At 41.0% G+C, this 19,226-nt stretch overlaps 1 protein-coding gene across 8 annotated transcripts in view; it reads right to left on the reverse strand.

The window, feature by feature from the left end:
• Positions 1–5,977: 5,977 nt before the first annotated feature.
• The window catches only part of MBNL2 (muscleblind like splicing regulator 2), a 155,802-nt gene continuing 142,553 nt past the window's right edge, over positions 5,978–19,226 (reverse strand). For all 8 annotated transcript variants that reach the window (XM_073894380.1, XM_073894381.1, XM_073894384.1 and 5 more), the window contains one exon: positions 5,978–8,750. In XM_073894380.1, coding sequence (XP_073750481.1) covers positions 8,736–8,750 — 15 coding nt within the window. In that variant the 3' untranslated portion in view covers positions 5,978–8,735. The remainder of the gene's footprint in view (positions 8,751–19,226) is intronic.

The raw sequence follows: 19,226 nt of genomic DNA on the forward strand, positions 1-19,226 counted from the left end.
ATGAAATCCTGAATATGTATACAGTTCACGGACAACTCTTCTAGACATCAGATGCATATGGTTCTAAGCAGGGGATTTGGTCTTTATTGATGCTTATCTGTCAGGATAACAAAATATAAGCAATTATAAATGCCCAATAATTTTTCTTTCTTTTAGATCAGAAATATGAAAAGTAGAACTTACTAAAATTTTTGTGTTGGTAGGGTACAAATCTGTAAGTGTCCAATAAGCTCTGTGTGTGTGTATGAACTTGAATGTTAGATTATCAATACAAAAACTTTAATACTAAGAAAAAATGTAGCCAACCATGCTTGAAGATTGAATTACCTTTCTGTTCTCTATATAGAAAATGGTATTACAAAAGTGTTGTCCTAGGAGGATGTAATCAAAAAGAGATACATTAAAAATTTAAGTAAAATATTATAGAGGTGTGTCAAATGGTTAATTCATAAAAATGGCATGCTGTTTATGTTTTTCTGTATATTTATTTTCATATTTAATTCTATATTTTGGGGGGATTTTTAAAGACTCCTCTGCCCACAATTTTATAACCTTCAGACCCCACAAAACCTGGCATGGACCCACTTCTGATTCGGATGATGCTGAGATCTGATTTCTATTTTATGAAGTTACTAGGTGTTACACGAAGAAAAGACAGGAGTAAAATCAGAGAGACCACAGTTTGCATCCAATTAATCACAATTCTTTTGAATGTAGTTATTGAAGAGGGACATGAGAACAGTCAGGTGTTGGTATTAGTTTTCTATTGGGCTGCTTTGTAGAGTCCACAGAGCTTCTAGAGGGCGGTTGGCCCTGGTTAGCACAGTGCCACTTCTCAGATTTTAATGTGCATGTGAATCACCAAAGATGTGACTAAAATGCAGATTCAGCCTCAGTAGGTCTGGGGTGGGGCCTGGGATTCTGCATTTCTAGCAAGTGCCCAGGTTCTCCCGAGGCAGGTTCAAGGCCCACATTTAGGGTAGTGGGGTAGTAAAGCACTGTGGATCCAGAGCCAGACTGCCTGGTTTCAATGCCCATTTTCCTACAGACTTTGTGACTTTGGTTAAGTTATCTAATCTCTCCAGTCCTTAGTTTTCTCATCTGTAAATTGGGATGCTAACAATAGAATCAACCATAGAGGCCTGTAAATATTAAATGAGATGAGTCATACTAAGAGGTTGTCACAATATAAGGACATAGAAAATATTCGATATCATTGTTCTTGTTGCAGATAGAACACTTGGCCTTCCTAGCTAAGCCTGGCTGCGACTTCTTGTGCCAGGCTCCTGAAATTCCTCATGCCTGTGGAAAGAAAGGAAGAGCCTGTCCCCACAGTGTGGGCTAAGAAAAACTAATCCAATCACCAAAAACTTACAGACAATGACATAGATTTGCAAATCAACATTACCAAGTAACATAAATATTGAGGTTAGTCAAGAACCTGTTAGGTTGCTGACTACCTCACAGAATATTGCATCTAGAAGTTAGAGATCTTGTAGTCCAAAGGCTTCATTCTGCAGACAATAACAAAACAAAGCAAACAAAGAAAAGAGGCCTGGGGGTCCTGACTGATCACGTTACATCATGTAGGTGGAATCTCTTTACTGAAAAGGCAACACACACACCCTTTTGTTGATACTTTGAGATCTATAGAAACCAGTCTTAATTCAGCCTCCTATTAGTTGTTGGAGGTGGAATTGTGTCCCTCGGGATGATTTACTGACCTCCCAGCCCCTCACACCTGTGAATGTGACCTTATTTGGAAAAAAGGTCTTTGTAATTTATAATCAAGTTAAGATGAGGTCATGAGGGTGGGCCCTAATCCCATAGGACTGGTAACCTTATAAGAAGATAGCTTTAAGACAGAGACGCGCACGGAGAGGGCCACGTGATGACAGAGGTAGACATTGGAGCAATCTATTGTGGGTCAAGGAACATCAAGGACTGATGGCCACCAGTAGAGGCTAGGAAGAGACACAGAAGGATTCTATCCAGAGTCTCAGTGGGAGCGGGGTGCTGTGAGCACCTCAATTCCAGACTGCTAGCTTCCAGAACTGTGAGAGAATACATTTCTGTCGTAAGCTACCCTCTATGGGGCTTTGTCATCGGAGACTCATACAGCGGGCTTCATCCTTTCTCTGTTGCCCCGAGCTTTATTCTTCCTTTTCTGCCTCATGGAAAGCTTCTTGAGGGTAGGGATTGGACTTTGCTCATGTTCACATCCCTTGAGCAGCTTAGCAGTGCTCAGTCAGAGCTCAGTGAGCATTTGTTGAAGTAATTGTAGGCTTCCACAGCAATAATGTGGCTCATTATTTGTGATTATAAATTCCCTATAATTTGCCTGTCAGCTTTTGACATGAATTGTCATCGAGGAAATAGAAGAGGTGCCTCTAGGTGGCCAAGAGATGTTTGGTTAGAAAGAAGAAATAAATATTTACAGGGAAACACAAGAGCTTATTTTAATATTATTTTAAGAATGGTAACTCCTATTCACCGAGAGCGTGCCACGTGTCAGGCTCTGTTCTGTGGTCGGTGTATCTTCTTTTATTTAATCCTTATAACATCCTGGTGAGGTAGATCCTATTGTCAGCCCCAGCTTCCTGATGAAAAAACACTGAAACTTAGAAGCTGCAGAAAGCAGAGTGGAGAGTCCAGTCTGACTGGAAACTTTGCTCTTGACCAAATGACTGTTGTGAAGCGCCGACCCTGATCTTCCCTTTCTGCAGAAGCGAAAGAGCCTCAATTCTGTTTATGGATGATAATGTGGTAGGCTGCTCTCCCTGTAACCGTGTGCCATGTGTGTGTCTGAGAGTTCTGAACAGATATTTAATCTGTAGTGTGTTTGTTATTTCTGTGTATATCCTATCAGTTTGCTGGGACCTATGTAGAGCAGAAGAAGGTCTTTCCTAAGCTGTCGTGCTACTTGGAGCATACTTTTCTCCCTGTCAGAAACCCCAGGTTTTAAGTGAATGGCTTCCCAGCTCTGCACTGCACAGCTTATTGGAAGCTGCAGCTCAGGAGCTGAGAGCCCCTAATAATTAGGGCACCTAGCTTCTGTTTCGCCAGGGTGCTTCTGTGGGGTAACCTCTATTTGAAGGAGGGCTTCTCTAGCAAAGGGAGAGTTAGTAAACTTCCCTAATTTAGACTATTTTAGTTTACACATGAAGACTGATAAGTAAACTTCTTCCTGTGTTTATATAAACCAAAGTCCTGGGAAAACCCTAGTCAAGTTATCAGAGAAAGGAACACCACTAAAACCTAACATGGCGGACTCTCTGGACACAGTTGGATTTTAGAGCTTATGTGACCCATGTGTGATCTTTATCCAGAAGTCCTTTCTTTCCAGGGGCTGCTTCATCTTGACTTAATGGCATGTCCTTATTGAGAAAATCACAATGGCTTTCGTTATTTTTGATTTCAAGAGAACCATATGAAAGCTTGATGAAAAAAAAACCACAAAACAAAAAACGGTAACACTGGAGAGATGATAGAATGTAAGTTTCCTTCCAGTCCCCTCTGGTCCTAATATAAAGAATTGGGCTCCATCCTAAATCTAGAAGAGTACTTTGTAGCCATAGCTTCAAAACATTTCATAAATCATATTTTGGTGATAGGGAAGAAAACTTGTTTATATAACCTTGTAAGGGGTTCTTATAGCTTTACCTTAAACCTGGTTGGAGGCTTTACTCTGAATTCTTTTCTGAAATTTTGACACGGAGGATGCTACACATACAACTCGGGTCAACCTGAATTAAGACGAGCCAGGGTTTCAGAGTTCTGCCACTCTAAGTCATCTTGGAAGAGTTACTTAATTTTTGAGTCTTGGTTTCTTGTCTGCTTGATGGGTGTAATAGCTCCCTCGTAATGCTAAGGATTATGTCAAGCATATATGAACCAAAGTTACTGTCTGGTCATACCCTATCATGAAAACATCTAGATGGGTTTTCACCAAATTTGGAGGGGCTATCTTAAGGGTTTGATTACAATACAGGCCAAGTAGCGCATAGGACATTTACACTGTGGGAGAGAGTGGTGGCTAAAGGGATGCCTCCAATGGGTGGGCAGTTGTTTTTCAAAATAGCTGAATGAGAGGGAGATGGTGAGGCCACGTGCAGTTGGAACGAGCCAGGCCGAGGTTTTTGGTCATCCCGTGGGCAGACCCTGAAAGGTAGTGTTGATCCAGAATGAGGCTACTTCTCACAGCAGAATCTCTGTACGCCTTGAGTAGGAATCTTTGTAGTAGTGAGAATTTACTTATCAGTTGTTAGTAATTCTCGTCAGTGACACAGGATGGGCTTGTTGAAAGCCTCCATAGACCGTTTAGCTTAGGACTTGGCACATAAGTGGGTCCCCGGTGAATATTCTCAATTGCACCCCATCCTCATTCCTGCCATCCAACTCCCCCACCAAGAGCATGTACGGAAATCATTATTATGTTTCATTTTGTATAAATCATACTTAGTCATCATGACTCAGTCATTTCTGTGGAGATGGAGCAGTCCAACAGCAATAAAAGCCTACTATTTTAGATACACTAGGGTGTTTTGGGGGGGAAGAAATCATTCTTTAGCAAGCCAGGATTTTATTCCTACAAATATTAGAATATTGAACTATATTTTGGTTTGCCTGGCTGCCCTAAAATCTTTAAACTGTTACAAAAGAACTCGGATTAATAGCGGAAGAGTATATTTCTGGGTTTGAAGCATTATTTTTAATTTGAGCCCCCCAAAATTGACATAGCCCTTCTCTATTGGCAGGTAATTGTAGAATAACTGATATTTTATATTTAACTATTTTCTATGCTGAAGAGGCGAACTAGTTTTACTCGCTCGGGTTTAAGTTTCACTTTCGATTCTGATGTGGTTCCATGACAAGTCAGTCTACTGATTGAAATGACACTTCATAAAACCAGATGTGAAAATTTTAAGTACAGTTTGTCTTAGATCTTTCCCTTAAGATAACTTGTTCCCCAAAGTTGATACCTTGAACTTAACTATTAACAGAGAATGTTTTCTTGTCATGAGCATCTGATGTGAAAGCAGCTTTTTTTCTGCATTACAGTAAAAACATTGCTCATCCAGAGAGATAGCCAGTTTTTCAAACATCCACAAAGATGCGAATCCCGATGGCACAGTTTAATACAAGCGCCTTTATTTTGCATCTGCCTGATCTGTTGGATGTTTGTGTTTCCTACTGTCCCTTGTTAATGGGGTATCATAACCACTCAGAAGGCTGAGGCTTTAAACCTGCCCTGAAAAAAACCTTCCTGCCCCCACCGCCCACCCCCCCCAGCCCCGTTCCTACCTTGGCCTGTAGAGGAGGTGATTTCTGCCAACCTCTGCATGACAAGGACCGTTCCAAGCCAACAGCTAATACCACCCTCCTTGGGAAATACTGTGGGGCCCAATGGGCTGAGGAAGGAGAAAGAAGAGAAGGTGCGCACCACCTTGCGGGGGAGGTCTCTTTGCCGAACACCTGCCCTCAGGTGCCATGCTCAGCTCTTGTTGTCTCCTTAGCCCACCTGGCCATGACTGTCTGCAGGGAACAGGACTCACCATTCTGCCTCTTTCTGCAGCCACAGCTGTAAGCCGTGTCGTGTCATCTGGTCAGGCTCTTGTCAGAAGCCTGCCAGTCCTGTGGGTTAGTTGGCGCTTTCTTGTCTTAATGAAACGGATATTTTGTTCCCATTTGGTTACTAATGTTCTCTTCATTATCAGGCAGAATCCTGAAGAGGAGGGCCGAGTGGTGGGATTTATCTTTATTTCTAATTTCAGAAGAACTTCTAAAATGATCCCTTTAAATTGCTTTTCTTACTGTTAAAAAGCCAAACCTAAAAGCAAAACCCATCAGTCTCCCATTTGAAGACCAGAGCTTGCTCTCCTTTGAAGTCACCAAAGGTTTTCTACGCGAATGTGAAGACTGTTTCGTTCGGCTAATTATCCATCCGTCTCCACACAAAAAGGAGGAAGACTAGAAATCCTTTTAAATGCTTCTTTTATTTCATTGGTTGTACATTGGGTGAGTGAACTGAATATTACAACCAAAACATAAGAGTTGATACAAATTAGACTCCTGTTTACACTGTAAGGTAATGAATGAGGGAATTCTTTAAGTGTTACAGAAAGATTTAGTAGAATGTTACCAGTGGTATGGCTGAAAGAATATTTCTGTGAAGTGCTGTTATATCCTGAAAACCAAGAGTGAAATGTAGTTCCCGTACAAGTGGCGAGTTCATCTCTTAACTACAGTATTTGTTGAATTGCTATCTTCATGTCTTGGATATTGGTGATTTTATTTTTGTAATTAAACAAAGCATTTAAGATTTATTCATCATAGTCAGACTTCTGAATATAAACAAACTTTTGGCAAATAATATTTATACAGAAAAATAGTTTTAGATCCTCTCAAATCCCAGAATTATTCTATAAAATTACATTATAAATAAATAAAAAGCAAAATCTGTTGTACATATATTTGTACATCTATGCATTTGCCTTGCCTCCTCCTTATTGTAAATGGCATATTTATGACTCTTTGCATATTATAATCACAATTCTGGAAAATGGATATCATAGTAAAAATACAGTCTTCTATATTTGGGGATACAGGTGATGTTTTTGATGCTCCATTATTAAAGGGCTGAAAATAGCTGTGTGCTAATAATTTTAAAAATCAAAATCATGAAACGAAAGACAACGTGACAACAATTAGTCTACAAAAATATTTCAGTGATTCCTGTAATTTACCTCTTAGTAATGTATACTATGTTTTCAATGAGTTTAAGTGAAATAACAAAGAAAGAAAAAAGAAAAGAGGAAAACAAGTTTGAATGTTTTAGGTTAAGTTGTAGCATAACTACATTGTTATAGTTGAGAAAATTACAAATATCAATAATACATAAAGATGAAACTACCAAAGAAATACAAGTTAGATACAATACTTTCCCACAAATTAAAACAAATGCCACAATACAAGCACTACGTAAGATCACACTTAGAATGTGATTTTCTTTCGATGGGGTTATCAAATCTACAATATAAGATGGTCATTAGACGTCGACTGACATGAATTAAAATGGTGGATTTCTTTTTTTTCTCCAACAAAAATGATATGGTTGGTGCATCTAGTTTTCAGAACAGGCGGTGATGCCAAAATTTAAAATATTTTACATTCAATCTCAAAAGTCAAAATACTTCAATCACTAGTATGTTCACAAAGAAAATGGATGTTTTAAACAATTACACATAATATTCATTTATAACAGCTGTTTTGTTTTTTAAACAATAATTTAAAAACTATGTAGGTACTGTATAGGCTATGTGCAACATATAAAATGTGAAATATGAAATATTTGGTACGATAGTGCTTAAAATAAACTTTAAAACAAACTTTCTGAACAAAATTTAATTGTATCGCTATTACCTTGAAGATCAACCAAGTATTTAAAAAAGTAAACAACATTAAAATATGTTTCATCCATATATAGTATATATATGTATGTGTATATATAATATGTATGTACTTGTATTAAAGTTTTTTATACTTTTGAGACATAAAATATGCTTTAAGGTGAAAGAATTAAAAGAACTATTTTTTTCCATGCTGTAGTCAGTTACAACCCTTTAATCCAACTTTTGAAATGCAAAACAGTAATGGATTTTTTAAAAAGTGAAACTATCTACTTTTTGTTTACATAGTAATTTAGATTAAAGTCACAGTCAAATTTTCAGTGACTAAACTCAAACTTACTTAAATTAGAATATTATACAGATCTCCTCACCTACAGCTTCGTTGTTTGACTAGGTTTTTAGTTTAGAAGTTATTCTGTAACAGGCAACCGGATGGTGAATTAGTTTTTCCAACTAATCCCTTAGATTAGACTGTTGGCATGGGCCTCATTCTTGTCAAGCTGGATGAAGTCTGGCAAAATCTAGGCACTTCTACAAAGTCTCTCTTATAAAACAACTTTAAAAATATACTTGTAAAATAATACCTTCAAGACTTTGTTTGGTGGGGTATGAAGCTCATACCGTGCAAAGTTTCTTTTTCAATCTAGTTAATGTTATTCTAGAATCACACGATTCAATGCGGCATCTCCGGGCAAACCAAATACCACACTGTGATGTGTCCCCCGTACTTGTGCTTGAATTTCCATTCAAATTTTAGGCCTGTAGGACAGGCGTGAGTTTTACTTCACTTCTCACCTTTGCTGCAGCATTCATGTCGTGAAGAAGCGAAACATACTCTTTGATCCAGTGGGTAAAGGAAATGACAGTAATTGGCGTTAGAATCGAACCTGCCCTCGGAATAGATTTCTTAACTAATGCTAATTGTTTATTGCTAACTTGGAAATATTCACAATCGAAATGAGTACATTGGTTGGGCTTTTCTGCATCAGCTATAGTTATGGAGATAAGACAATATTCCTAGGACAGAAACTATGTTTAGAAACCCTTGAAAAGTAAACTTTATCCTTTATGTCTTTAAACGTCACAGCTGGTCGCAGGTAGTTAACTATCTTAGGTTGGAATATACTAAGCATACCATATTTAATACTCATATATGATATAGCAGCACTAGCTTCTTACAGTTGTGGTCTGTCCGGAAGAACTAATTCTTTATTTAGCATGCAGTTTGTGGCAATTCTATTGAGGAGGAAACAGGATAGTATGTACAGTAACAATGTTTAGTTATTCTCAATGCAGATTCTTGGCATTCCATTCCGTGTCTGCTGATTATTTCAGAATTATCTGTTAAAGAAAAAGACAAGTGTGCTTTAGACACCCTTCTGTGAGGGAAAATAACGAGTTTAAGTTTTACTCTTTGCAAATAGGAATTTTCTTCAATTTCTCATTTTGATATATTTTCATCTTTTGAGGCAATCGTAATTTTGAGCAATCCCCACCCTTCATGCTGAAAAATCTTACACATAAGTTCTCCTGCCATGTAGCTGCTGTAACAAATGGTGATTCGAATGCACGCTACTGTATTTTCTGTGACACTCTGACAGCGTCTATGTGGGCATGCAGTGTGCTTAGGCCCTGATCTCCTTTTCTAGTTTCTGCTTCATGTCTCTTTCTGATATGTTCCCATTATCATCCAATTACTCTTTGCTAAGGTGATCAGGGAGTCTAATCAGAGAATTCGTTTGTACATGGAAAGTTGTGGGAAAAGTTTAAATATAAATATTTTTAAATGTATAATAAAGTGTTATTTATATTTGTTAACTTGCATATAAAATTCAGAGATGTGTTCCCATCAAAAGTAATTTTGTTCCCAAAGTATAATAACCACCAGTTTCAAATTCAGGGAACATCTGAATGTTCCATATTAAAGGGGAAAAGGGGCAACCTTCTAATAAAGCAGTTACAACATTCTAAATAAATCCAAAAGCACAAAGCTAAACTATCAAATGCAAATCGTGGTCCCAGGAGCCTGATTTCCAAGTTCATTTCCAACTCCATACCTTTGCAAAAGACAGGGAGGTTGCCCTGTGTGACCCAGTCCTCTAAATGACAAGCTTTTAAAAAGCCAACCTTTTAACAAGTTCTAACAAAAATATTTATTCTTTGTTCAATGCTTCAACCAAACTTTGTGCAATTAATGAAATATTTACTTGTTAAACTGCCGAGAGTCTACATTTAGGAAAAAAAAAACAGTGAAAATTCTTTATGATCAAGCTAATATTCCTGCACACTGGGATCCAATTCCTAATAAATGCCTCATTTCTATGTATAATTTCTTATCCTGTTATGTTAGAATTCACGTATGTAGATATTTTTCCTTTTAAGTGGGTGCTCCCGCAGTTTGCAAAGAACAGCTTTAGTATATACTCAAATGGTACCAACTCAAATAATTCCTCCCATGAAATAAATAGGAGTATCCTTTAATTTACTGGAATGTACGGATTTATATGGAAGTGATAAAAGTAGAGGAAGAACTCATTTATATTAAATATTTATTATACTAAATGGAAACTCAAAACTTCAAAGTTCCTGAGAATTTAAAATTAATTGGGAAAAAGCACATTGTCTCGTATAATGATAGACAAATAAAAATGAGATGTAATGATTTGACATGTAAATTTTATCATAGTATCTTTGAATAGTCACTGCAAATTTCCAATATCAAATTCTTCAGATGGTTGTATTACAACTTCACCTTTGGGTTTAGATATTTGATTATTAAATAGGAATTGTCCTATTTCATCCCGTAGCTTCAATACGATCTGTACCGTTTCCAAATTAAGAACACTCCCCGGGACACCGAATCGTGTCCTTTTCTTGCCTTTTACTTTAGCAAGCCTCTCTCTAAAATATTTATGGCACAAAATCTTGCAAATTCTTAAATAATATCTATTTTGGAATATATTCACATCCGTGCTTATTAAGTGACACTAAAGGGCCATAGAGAATGATATTCTTAAGCACCCGGAAAGAAAAGTATTCTACAGAAAGCCTAGCAACGGGCTATTATAGAACTTAGTTACAGCAGTGCTTTGGACTCGTCCCTAACAGAGAGACGTGTACAACCAGCTGGGTTTAAGTGAATTGTAAATTAACCTTGGAGTTCACTGGGAGCATTACCTGGACTCACCCAGCTGATCCTTCCCCTCTGCCCCCGCCTACATCGGATCCATCACATGGATAAAGACTAAATATAAATAGCAGATCCATTATCAAGCTCTCCGCTATCACAGCGGCCTGGCGTCTAGGCCAGGAAACTCTGGCTCTGCCCTGGTCTCTATCCTCGGCTACCTTATGCACTATCTTCTGTGGTATTAAAAAAAAAAAAAAAGAATGACTCTCCTGGCAGCTGCAAGCTTCAAGAGGTCCAAGAGATTTGATTTTAGAAGGTAAAAAAGCTGTGAGTGTTTCATTTTTGGGGTGGTAGCATTTTTCTGGAAAATATAATTTATTAATTTTTTTTCTGAGAAATAGAGCTCACTGGTACAATCTGAATTAAGTGTTCTCTGCGGGGGGGCGGGGGGGCACAGTCTGGAAACACAGACAGGAGTCCAGATGAGAAGCAGCTACCCTATGAGTGTCTCTGAAACAACCTGCAGCCCATGTGCTTGCTGTTTCTGGTGTCAGGAGACGCGTGCGACGTGCGACACTACAGGCCGGAGGGCCCAGGGGGAGAGGGCAGTTTCCAGCTGGGGGATAGCCCTGGAGGGAAGAGAAGAGCCGTGTGGGGGGCGGGGGGTTAGGTGTACGGGGGAAGGGTGTAGAAGAAGCCATTTCGAGGGAAAGAGGGCTCTTCTGTCTAGTTTTAAATATGGGTTTTCTTTAGTCAGATTATATTTGTAATTTGCACCAAAGACACATAATTTAAAGTCAGATGAATTAGGTCCATTTGTGTGCTTCCCTGTTGCCTCTCCAACTTTACATGGATATATGAACTATGTTCTATACATAAAAATGTCTTCAATCTCCATTGTAATTTTAGTGGGCAGCAGGATCAAAACCTTTAGAGGGTGTTTGAGTACTTCAATATAGGTACGAAACGTGCATTCTTAAAAGAGCAGGCTGGGGGCGCCTGGGTGGCTCAGTTGGCTCAGAGTCCCACTCGATTTTGGCTCAGGTCATGATCTCAGGGCTGTGAGATGGAGCCCTTCATCAGGCTCCGCGCCCGGCGTGGAGCCTGCTTAAGATTCTCTCTCTCTCTCCCTCTCCCCCCACCCCTCCCTGCCTCTGCTGTCTTTATATGTGGCCCTGAAACATGGGCTATGAATCTGATGTTGACAAGTCCTGATCCTGAGCCTGCCCATTTTAAAGTACAGTTAATTAAATCACAGTTGACCACAGTGACCTCGACAGACTGGCCGTCTGTGGCATCCTTCCTGCCCTGCGCTCACCAAAACTGAGACCAAAGTTCCTTCCTCAGCCTCCAGGCCCTGCAGCCTGTGTTTTCTTGGAAGGGGCAATGGAAAATTCTCCTGGGGTCTGCCAGAGCGAGTATAAGTCCGAGAGACTGCTACCACGTTGGGTCCCCCAGAAATCCCCTTCTCTGAAGCATCATTTTGGGTTTTGTTTTAATTTCGATAGATGCCCCCTTGATTTTCCAGGGGGCTCTGAGTGGTTTTTGCCAGAACCCTGAGAGCTAGGTTAGTATTGCCAGTCGTACTGTTGTAGACATAGAAAAGGCAGCGCAAGTTCGCACGATGTAAAAGCGCTTGTGCAAGCCAGCATGAGTTCGAGATGTGCGCTCACTCTTCCTGCTGGCGTGGGAGTCCCCTCCAGGGTGTAGTGACAGTCTGCACTGACCAGGGGAAACGGTGGTTCCAAAGGCCGTGTCTCTACCTCTCGTGGCGCCAGTGGAGATCAGTGCTCAGAAGAACCGCCGTGGGAGCCTGGGAACCAGGGAAAGGGGAGGCCATAGGGTGGGGTCTAGAGCAAACAGCGAGCAGCGACTGTGCGGGTGGGTAGAAACTGCCGAGGGACCGTGGGGCTGCTGGGCCCCTCCCCAGGAAGTCCTTGCCTGCGTGGCCAACCACATCCTACCCCGGGGCCTCCCCCAAACGGATGCTGCACACACATCTGCTCAGGGCAGCAGAAGCCCCGCCCCAGGCACAGGTCCGCTGTTTCAGCTTGTGAGGACCCTGGCACCATATATGACAGGGCAGAAATCAAATGCATTGAACAGGATGTACGTCTGTTCATCTTTCTGACAGACTCGCCTCTTAAATTTAAGGATCTTCTCATATAAGGAGAACCATGATGAACAGGGGGGATAAATGGCTAACATAAGATTTTAGTCAATCTGGTATGGTAAATCAAAATTCTGAACTTTGGAAGGGATTACTTTTCATTCCTTTTTCCGCTAAAAGGAGAACACACAAAAAATGGGACTAGCTGATGCCGACGAAATCGGCAATTCTATTTTTAAAACAAAGACAGGCTTGAGCTCAAAGCACTAGTGCATGCGTGAATCTTCGGTGGACCCTCTGGTTGGAACAAAAGTATCTGTGATGCAGAAATATCAGGTGGCTGCAGTGGAATCTACTTACTAATTAGCATGTCCTTCAGGTGGTCGGATTTCAGATTCTGACGACTCTGCTTCATCCACATCCTTAAATTGTTCCCATACGAACCCAGTACACAAGTAGCCTGATATTTATTTACTGCAGAGCGTGAATGGCCCCAAGGAACATCAAATGGGTTGCTTTCCCATGTAATGTGTGGGTGGGCAGTCATTTAATAATCTCTGCATCCTTGGTGAAGTGCCTACCACTGACTCGTGGTGCAATGGCAGTCAAGTTTATTAAAAAGAAGACTGGGTCCCTGTATGGTAAACCTACTGACCGGGGGGCCCCAGCAGAAAGTGCACGTAAGTGAGTGGGGCAGGTAGGGAGTGTGACAGAGAGAAGGCCCCGTGCCTACAAGGAATGGAGGAGCAGCTAATCAGCTCCAGCCAGTTGTTACGTGCAGAAACCCGGGCTCTACACTGCTTGACCTTTCCATTTTCTAAAAGCAGCTGGAAATTCAGCAACTGGTTTTCATTACAGAAAATAACTGTGTGGTCCAAATATCTCTTTAGGCTGTGTCCTCTTTGAGCCTTACCTACTGGGGGTAGCTATCCACTAAGCCCGGATCGCTAGCTTCCTGAGCCCGGCAGAGGCCAGGGCTGTAGGCAACACGGAGGGAGCCAGCAGTCACCGCTGCTGGGCGGGATCGGGGGAGGGGGTCTAATGGGGAGTTAATTCTGCAACTTGCAGACATCTGACTTTCACCCAAATGAACAGGGTACTTGAACCAACAGGCTCCCTGTAAGAAAAAACTACTGTCCCTCCCTTTACTGATTTACCCAGATATGAAATACCCACATTGCCTTGTCTCTTCCAAGATGGTGATAGATTTTGGCTGAGCCATCTATATGCCCTGACCCTTGCTGGACACTTGAAAAAGAACTGACTAGAGTGAGAAATGCACTTGGTTGAAAGCCAAATAGTCTGTGCAGAGGCTGAAACACTGAACTTGGGTGCGTTGGCCCCATCAACTCAACCGCTGAATTGACTAGCCCTCATGCCAGACGGGGTCAAAGACGACAAGTCAACATAGCATTTCTCCTGGGCTTCAGAGGCACCAAGTATTACCACTTTCTGAGTTTTCTACCTTGTGATGGATATCCAGGAACTGAGCATATGAATAATTATGGAAATTGTGAGCTTCCAGATGACTTCTAGAAATATTCACACTTTTTATATAAATATGTTCATTACAAAGATTCAGGGACGTCCGATGTTAGCTCAATATTAAAGTATGCCAGAACACTTACTGCTTGGCTTAATTGATAGGAAAATCATTTCAGTGAAAAGACCCAACTGTTCCTATGGATCCAAACCACACAACAATTAGAAGAGAGGAATAAGATTTTACTTCAATCCTCCTGTGGAGAGCCATCCAATAGTGTCTTTGTAGTGTGGGGTTTGAAGACGTGGATAAAACATGCCTTATAAAATATTCGTGTGGTTTTGCCAAAATCTGAAGGCATCTGAATAGCACTCGCAAGGGATCTCAAGTGGACATTTCCAAGCAAGGCTGTTGAATTAACTGGGTCCATGGCAAAACTGAGTTTTGTAAGAATGAGGCACTGTTTCATTCATCTTTATATCCCTAATGTCTGCGATAGGGCTGGGCATGTAGGAGGCATTTATTAACTGCTGGGTGCACGGAGGGTTGAGTCAGTATTTACTGAGGACTCAAGACCACAACGCTGGCATCAGCAGAAGGCCAACAGACCACTCACAAGCGAGACATAGTAATGGCAGCAAGGAGAGGCACCCTCTGGACAATATATATTATCTCTGCTGTCTTTCAGAGCAAGTTAAGGATTCAGAAATATCCAAGGAAAACACACAGGCCTCTCCTTCCCCTACACCCTGTTATAGACAAATAAGAGGAAGAATCTTCCAGGCTGGGGGAAGAATCACTCACAAATACGGAAACATGGCAGATAAAAAAAATGCCACCTGAAGAAAACTTCTAGACTTGGTTGATTCCTTAGAAGTCTTCTTCCACAGTTACAAGGCCCTGTTTCCTTGGAAGGTAATTTTTAAGAGGATGTTTCACTATCTCCTTAAACAGAACTAATTATTAATTTTAAAACTGAAAACCGAATGGAATTTCCTAAAACTATGGCCAAGCTAAGGAGGCTTGCCTGTTGCTCGTCATCCTAACACCCTTTGTTTTTTTTACACTTATTTTCTTTTTATTCTGTCATGCATGTTTCTCTTCACTGCTATCTACTGGCATCCCCCCACGCCCCCCAATCTCTCCACTGCTTAATATTCTCTCCATCTTTTCCTAGTACTCCACACCGCTTCCCTATGACAGTTGTTACTGTCTGAAATTTCCTGATTTTGTCTGAGAGGCCAAACTTGTGAAGCATCTTGATTGACGTAAACGGTACAAAGGCGGAGGGACATTTGTACAGTTTTGGCTACAAAATAATCCTGGACTTCATCCCAGTATGGATTACCGAAGTCAAAAGCAAATGTCTTTGGTTTCGGTGAACATAACATTATCAGAGCAAGTCTCACGACACGTGTTAATAAATGAACACTTTTAAGCACTTTGGCCGATTTTAAGACTATGCATAAACTTGAAGTGCATAAACAATTCAAAGGTAATGAGCAGTATATAAAAAGACACTTTGGAAAATAGTCCTATTCATTATCTGGGGGGAGTATTGTTCTGAGAGAAGGCAGCGTCATATGCCATATTTGACTTGTTTTCAAAATGGATTTTTATGAATATAGTAAGGGCACATTTTGGGTGGTGGGAGAAAATTCTCACACATGACAATGGGTTTCACTCTTGAGAAGGGCAACTTGAGGCTGGTCCGACCCCCCCCAGTATTTAGCAGACCTTAAAAGGGCAGTATAGTCAGGATTATTGTTTTTCCTCTGTCATTAACGGAAAGTTTACATTCAAAGTTCTAATTCCCTTGTTTTTAATGACATCATTTTGTTGAAGACTCACTTCTAATATTTTCCAATTAGGTGAACGAAAAGATTTTTCAGATATACCTTCCAATGTATGAAAAACTATCACTTAAAAATATTAATAATTGAGTTTCTGCACAAAAGGCGATAACGATGGCCTCACTGAAGATTACTGACCACGGTCTACACTGACAATTTATATTATTCTGGACAAAATAGGTGCAGGGAAATTTTTGATTTGAATAAGACTGCACTCCTTGCATGAGTCCATGTCACACGTGGAAAAATCTAGACTCTTGTGAGAATGGGGTGAGACTTCAATCATGATTCCCTTCTCTACCCCACACCCAGCCTCAACCAGTCCAATTCCCTGGAGGGAATTCTGAGGCGCATTTCTGCTGCTTTTACAGTGAGACAGAAATCTAGCCCTTAAATTGTCTAAAAATCTGTGTATCACCCACAGGTGATACACAGGGTGATTCTTTCTCTTGTAGGATAATAAATGAGGAAGCAGGAAAAGGCATAGGGGAGACTTCTTGTTCCTCGTGCTTCCCCCAGTGCTCTAGAAGTGTTTAAAACAAAAACACATTTGGGAGTGTCGTGTGCTTGTTCAGGAAGAGAGGAGCTATGGAACCGTGTTTGCTCTGCAAGTGCCAGAGGAGGTCAGAACAACAGGAAAACGAAACCAAATCCTAGACTGGAAGGGCCCCACAACAGCCAGGAAAAAAGGAGGCAGATCAAACATGGCGTCCGTGGGAAATGGGCAGGAGGGTGGATGAAAGTCCCTGGTTGCCCGGCAGGGACAAGTCCCAGATCTTCTCTTCCTATTCCTGCCCAGCGTTCCTGACTCCACACCGTACATCTCATCCCCACCCCACCAACCTTCCCCAGCAAACATCCGAGTCCTGGAATTCACGGGGGTGATGGTTCCTCTACTCCGGCAGGTGGAGAAGGTGAAGGACTTTTCCATCACATAGCTGTCTGGGGCTTTGAGTGAGGCATGTGCTTTTGGCCTCTGTCTTGAATCTCAAAGATGTGGAAACATCTGTGCACGTGGTATGTGGCCTGTTCCGTGCTGTTAATAAAGTATTATCCTTGAGCGATGTCACTAGTGAAGTAAACTCTGATAGGCCAACCCGGAGACCTTACCATCAAGTTCATCACTGTCTCTATAGGAAAATTATTTGAGTCTTAAACCAAATGACAAAGGGAATTCTGAACAAACATTTTTAAAATTAGGGACTGTCTACATATTAAAGGAGGCTAAATTCCTCTACTGTATCAAGAAACAATAGGTAATATTTGGGCCACACTATTTAAGAAATACTCTAAACCATTATAAGAAAAATTATACAACATTTCTCTAAAAATATCACATTTAGAGTATTTTCCCTGAAATGCGTGGCATGGGAAGCTATCTGGGATTAAACAGGCCACCCATATCAGAGGCTCTTTCACTGAAGGTGACCTCTGGGCATGAAAGTGGAATCTAAGAAAACTTTTTTATACCTTTAAAAAACAGTTTATGCAGCAATGGAAATGAAATTTCAAGAGCAGTCATTTCTACCTGCTCTTTTCAATATGGGGTTTTACTCCCAGTAATAAATTGAGGATTTGGGCCCAGAAAAATCACAGAAACAAGATCCTGTTGGATTCAACATCAAGTCCTCAATCGCGCTCAATACCCTGCTTTTGTATCCACCACCATTGTGTTGGACTTAGCATCCTGAGCACATTTTGGCTGTAGTACTCATTTTAACTGTGGAGCAGAATGTGTCATTCAGCCTGTTGACAACTGGCTTTTAGGACACTACAGGCAGGAAAGGAAGTAAATGCGAAGATTCAGCAAAAGGAACAGTGAGATTAGTATGACACATGAAGCATGTCTCTGTGTGTCGTAATCATCTTGTACATCTTGGGAACCGGTAGGATGACACTGCCATCTAACAAAATTTCCAGCAAAACCAGCGGTCTTTTTCTATTTTAGTTCTTGGCCTGTATGTTTGTGTATGTGTGTCAGAGAGAGAGAGAGAGAGGTTGGTTAAGAAAACTACTTAATGGTGTGTAAAATCACGGTGCAAAGGAAAAATCAGAGTCCCGGAGCGGAATTTCAGGAGGCTTGTCTGTGCCACCAACAAGCTTGGTGACCCTCTTGAGCCTTAGTTTCTTACTTTGCCTGTACCACACGGGCACCTCTGGTGGGGAGCTGCACCCGGTTACCATCTGTCTTCCCTAACAACTGCGAGGAGCCAAAATATCATGGTATAATAGATGGCAAAATGGAGACCCCCCAAAAAAGAAAAAATATAAAGAAAGCACCTATATTCTCTTTTATTTCCTTATTGCTGTCCTCTGTCAAAACTCAGCAGCTAAGACCATCCTTTTGGCATTTCTGCTTTTGGGGATGATCCTTATTAGTTGATAATCACTTTGACAGGAATTCTTTGCATCTGGGTTTACTGCCTGTCTCCCTTATTAGGTTAGACTCAGGAGAACAGGGACTGTTTTGTTCGATTCTGTATTCCCAGAATTCTGAATTACACATGGTAGGCACTTAATAAATGTCTGCTGAGAAAACGTATGAAGGTGCGTTGCTGCTGAGTCAACAGTGGGTTTTTGTTGTGGCCTGGCATCTCAGGATAGACCCAGCGTCCACCAAGGATGGCTCACTGAGGAAGGATTTGCATTTGCACTCAGCTACCTGCCTAATGAAAACTCTTAGAGGAAAACACAGCAGCAAGAGAATTTTTAATGTAAAAAGAATAACTCTGTGCTATGGATTTAAGAGAAGTACAATCAGACATTTTCTTTCCAATCCTACTCCCTGCTTCTTTGGAGAAACGTCTACTCAGATCTCTTGTCCAATTTAAAAAATTGTGGTAAAACAGGCATAGCTTAATATTTGCCCTTTTAACCATTTCTAAATGTACCGTTCAGCGGCGTTAATACACTCGCCCATGAGCAACCACCACCACCAGCCATCTCCAGAACTCTGCAGCCTTCCAAAACAGACCTCCGTACCCAGTAAACAGTAACTCCCTATTCCCCCTTTACCCCAGGGATTATTTCCTTCTTCCCTCTCTCCTTCCCATGTTTGGCTTCCAAATGGGATCCCTGGCTCTCTGGGTCACACCCGGGTCATCAGCAACCTGCGAGGTTTGCGTTCTAATTCACTCCCTGACATGTGGTGGACGAGACCGGTGTGCACAAGTGTCCGTAAATCATGGTTTGCTCTAAGCACAGTGATCTACAAGTATTTAGTAAATGCCACGTACACCTT

The sequence above is a fragment of the Callorhinus ursinus genome, unplaced genomic scaffold, assembly GCF_003265705.2.
Source record: "Callorhinus ursinus isolate GAN/ISIS: 27379988/994484 unplaced genomic scaffold, GSC_fseal_2.0 scaffold7, whole genome shotgun sequence".
Lineage (NCBI taxonomy): Eukaryota > Metazoa > Chordata > Mammalia > Carnivora > Otariidae > Callorhinus > Callorhinus ursinus.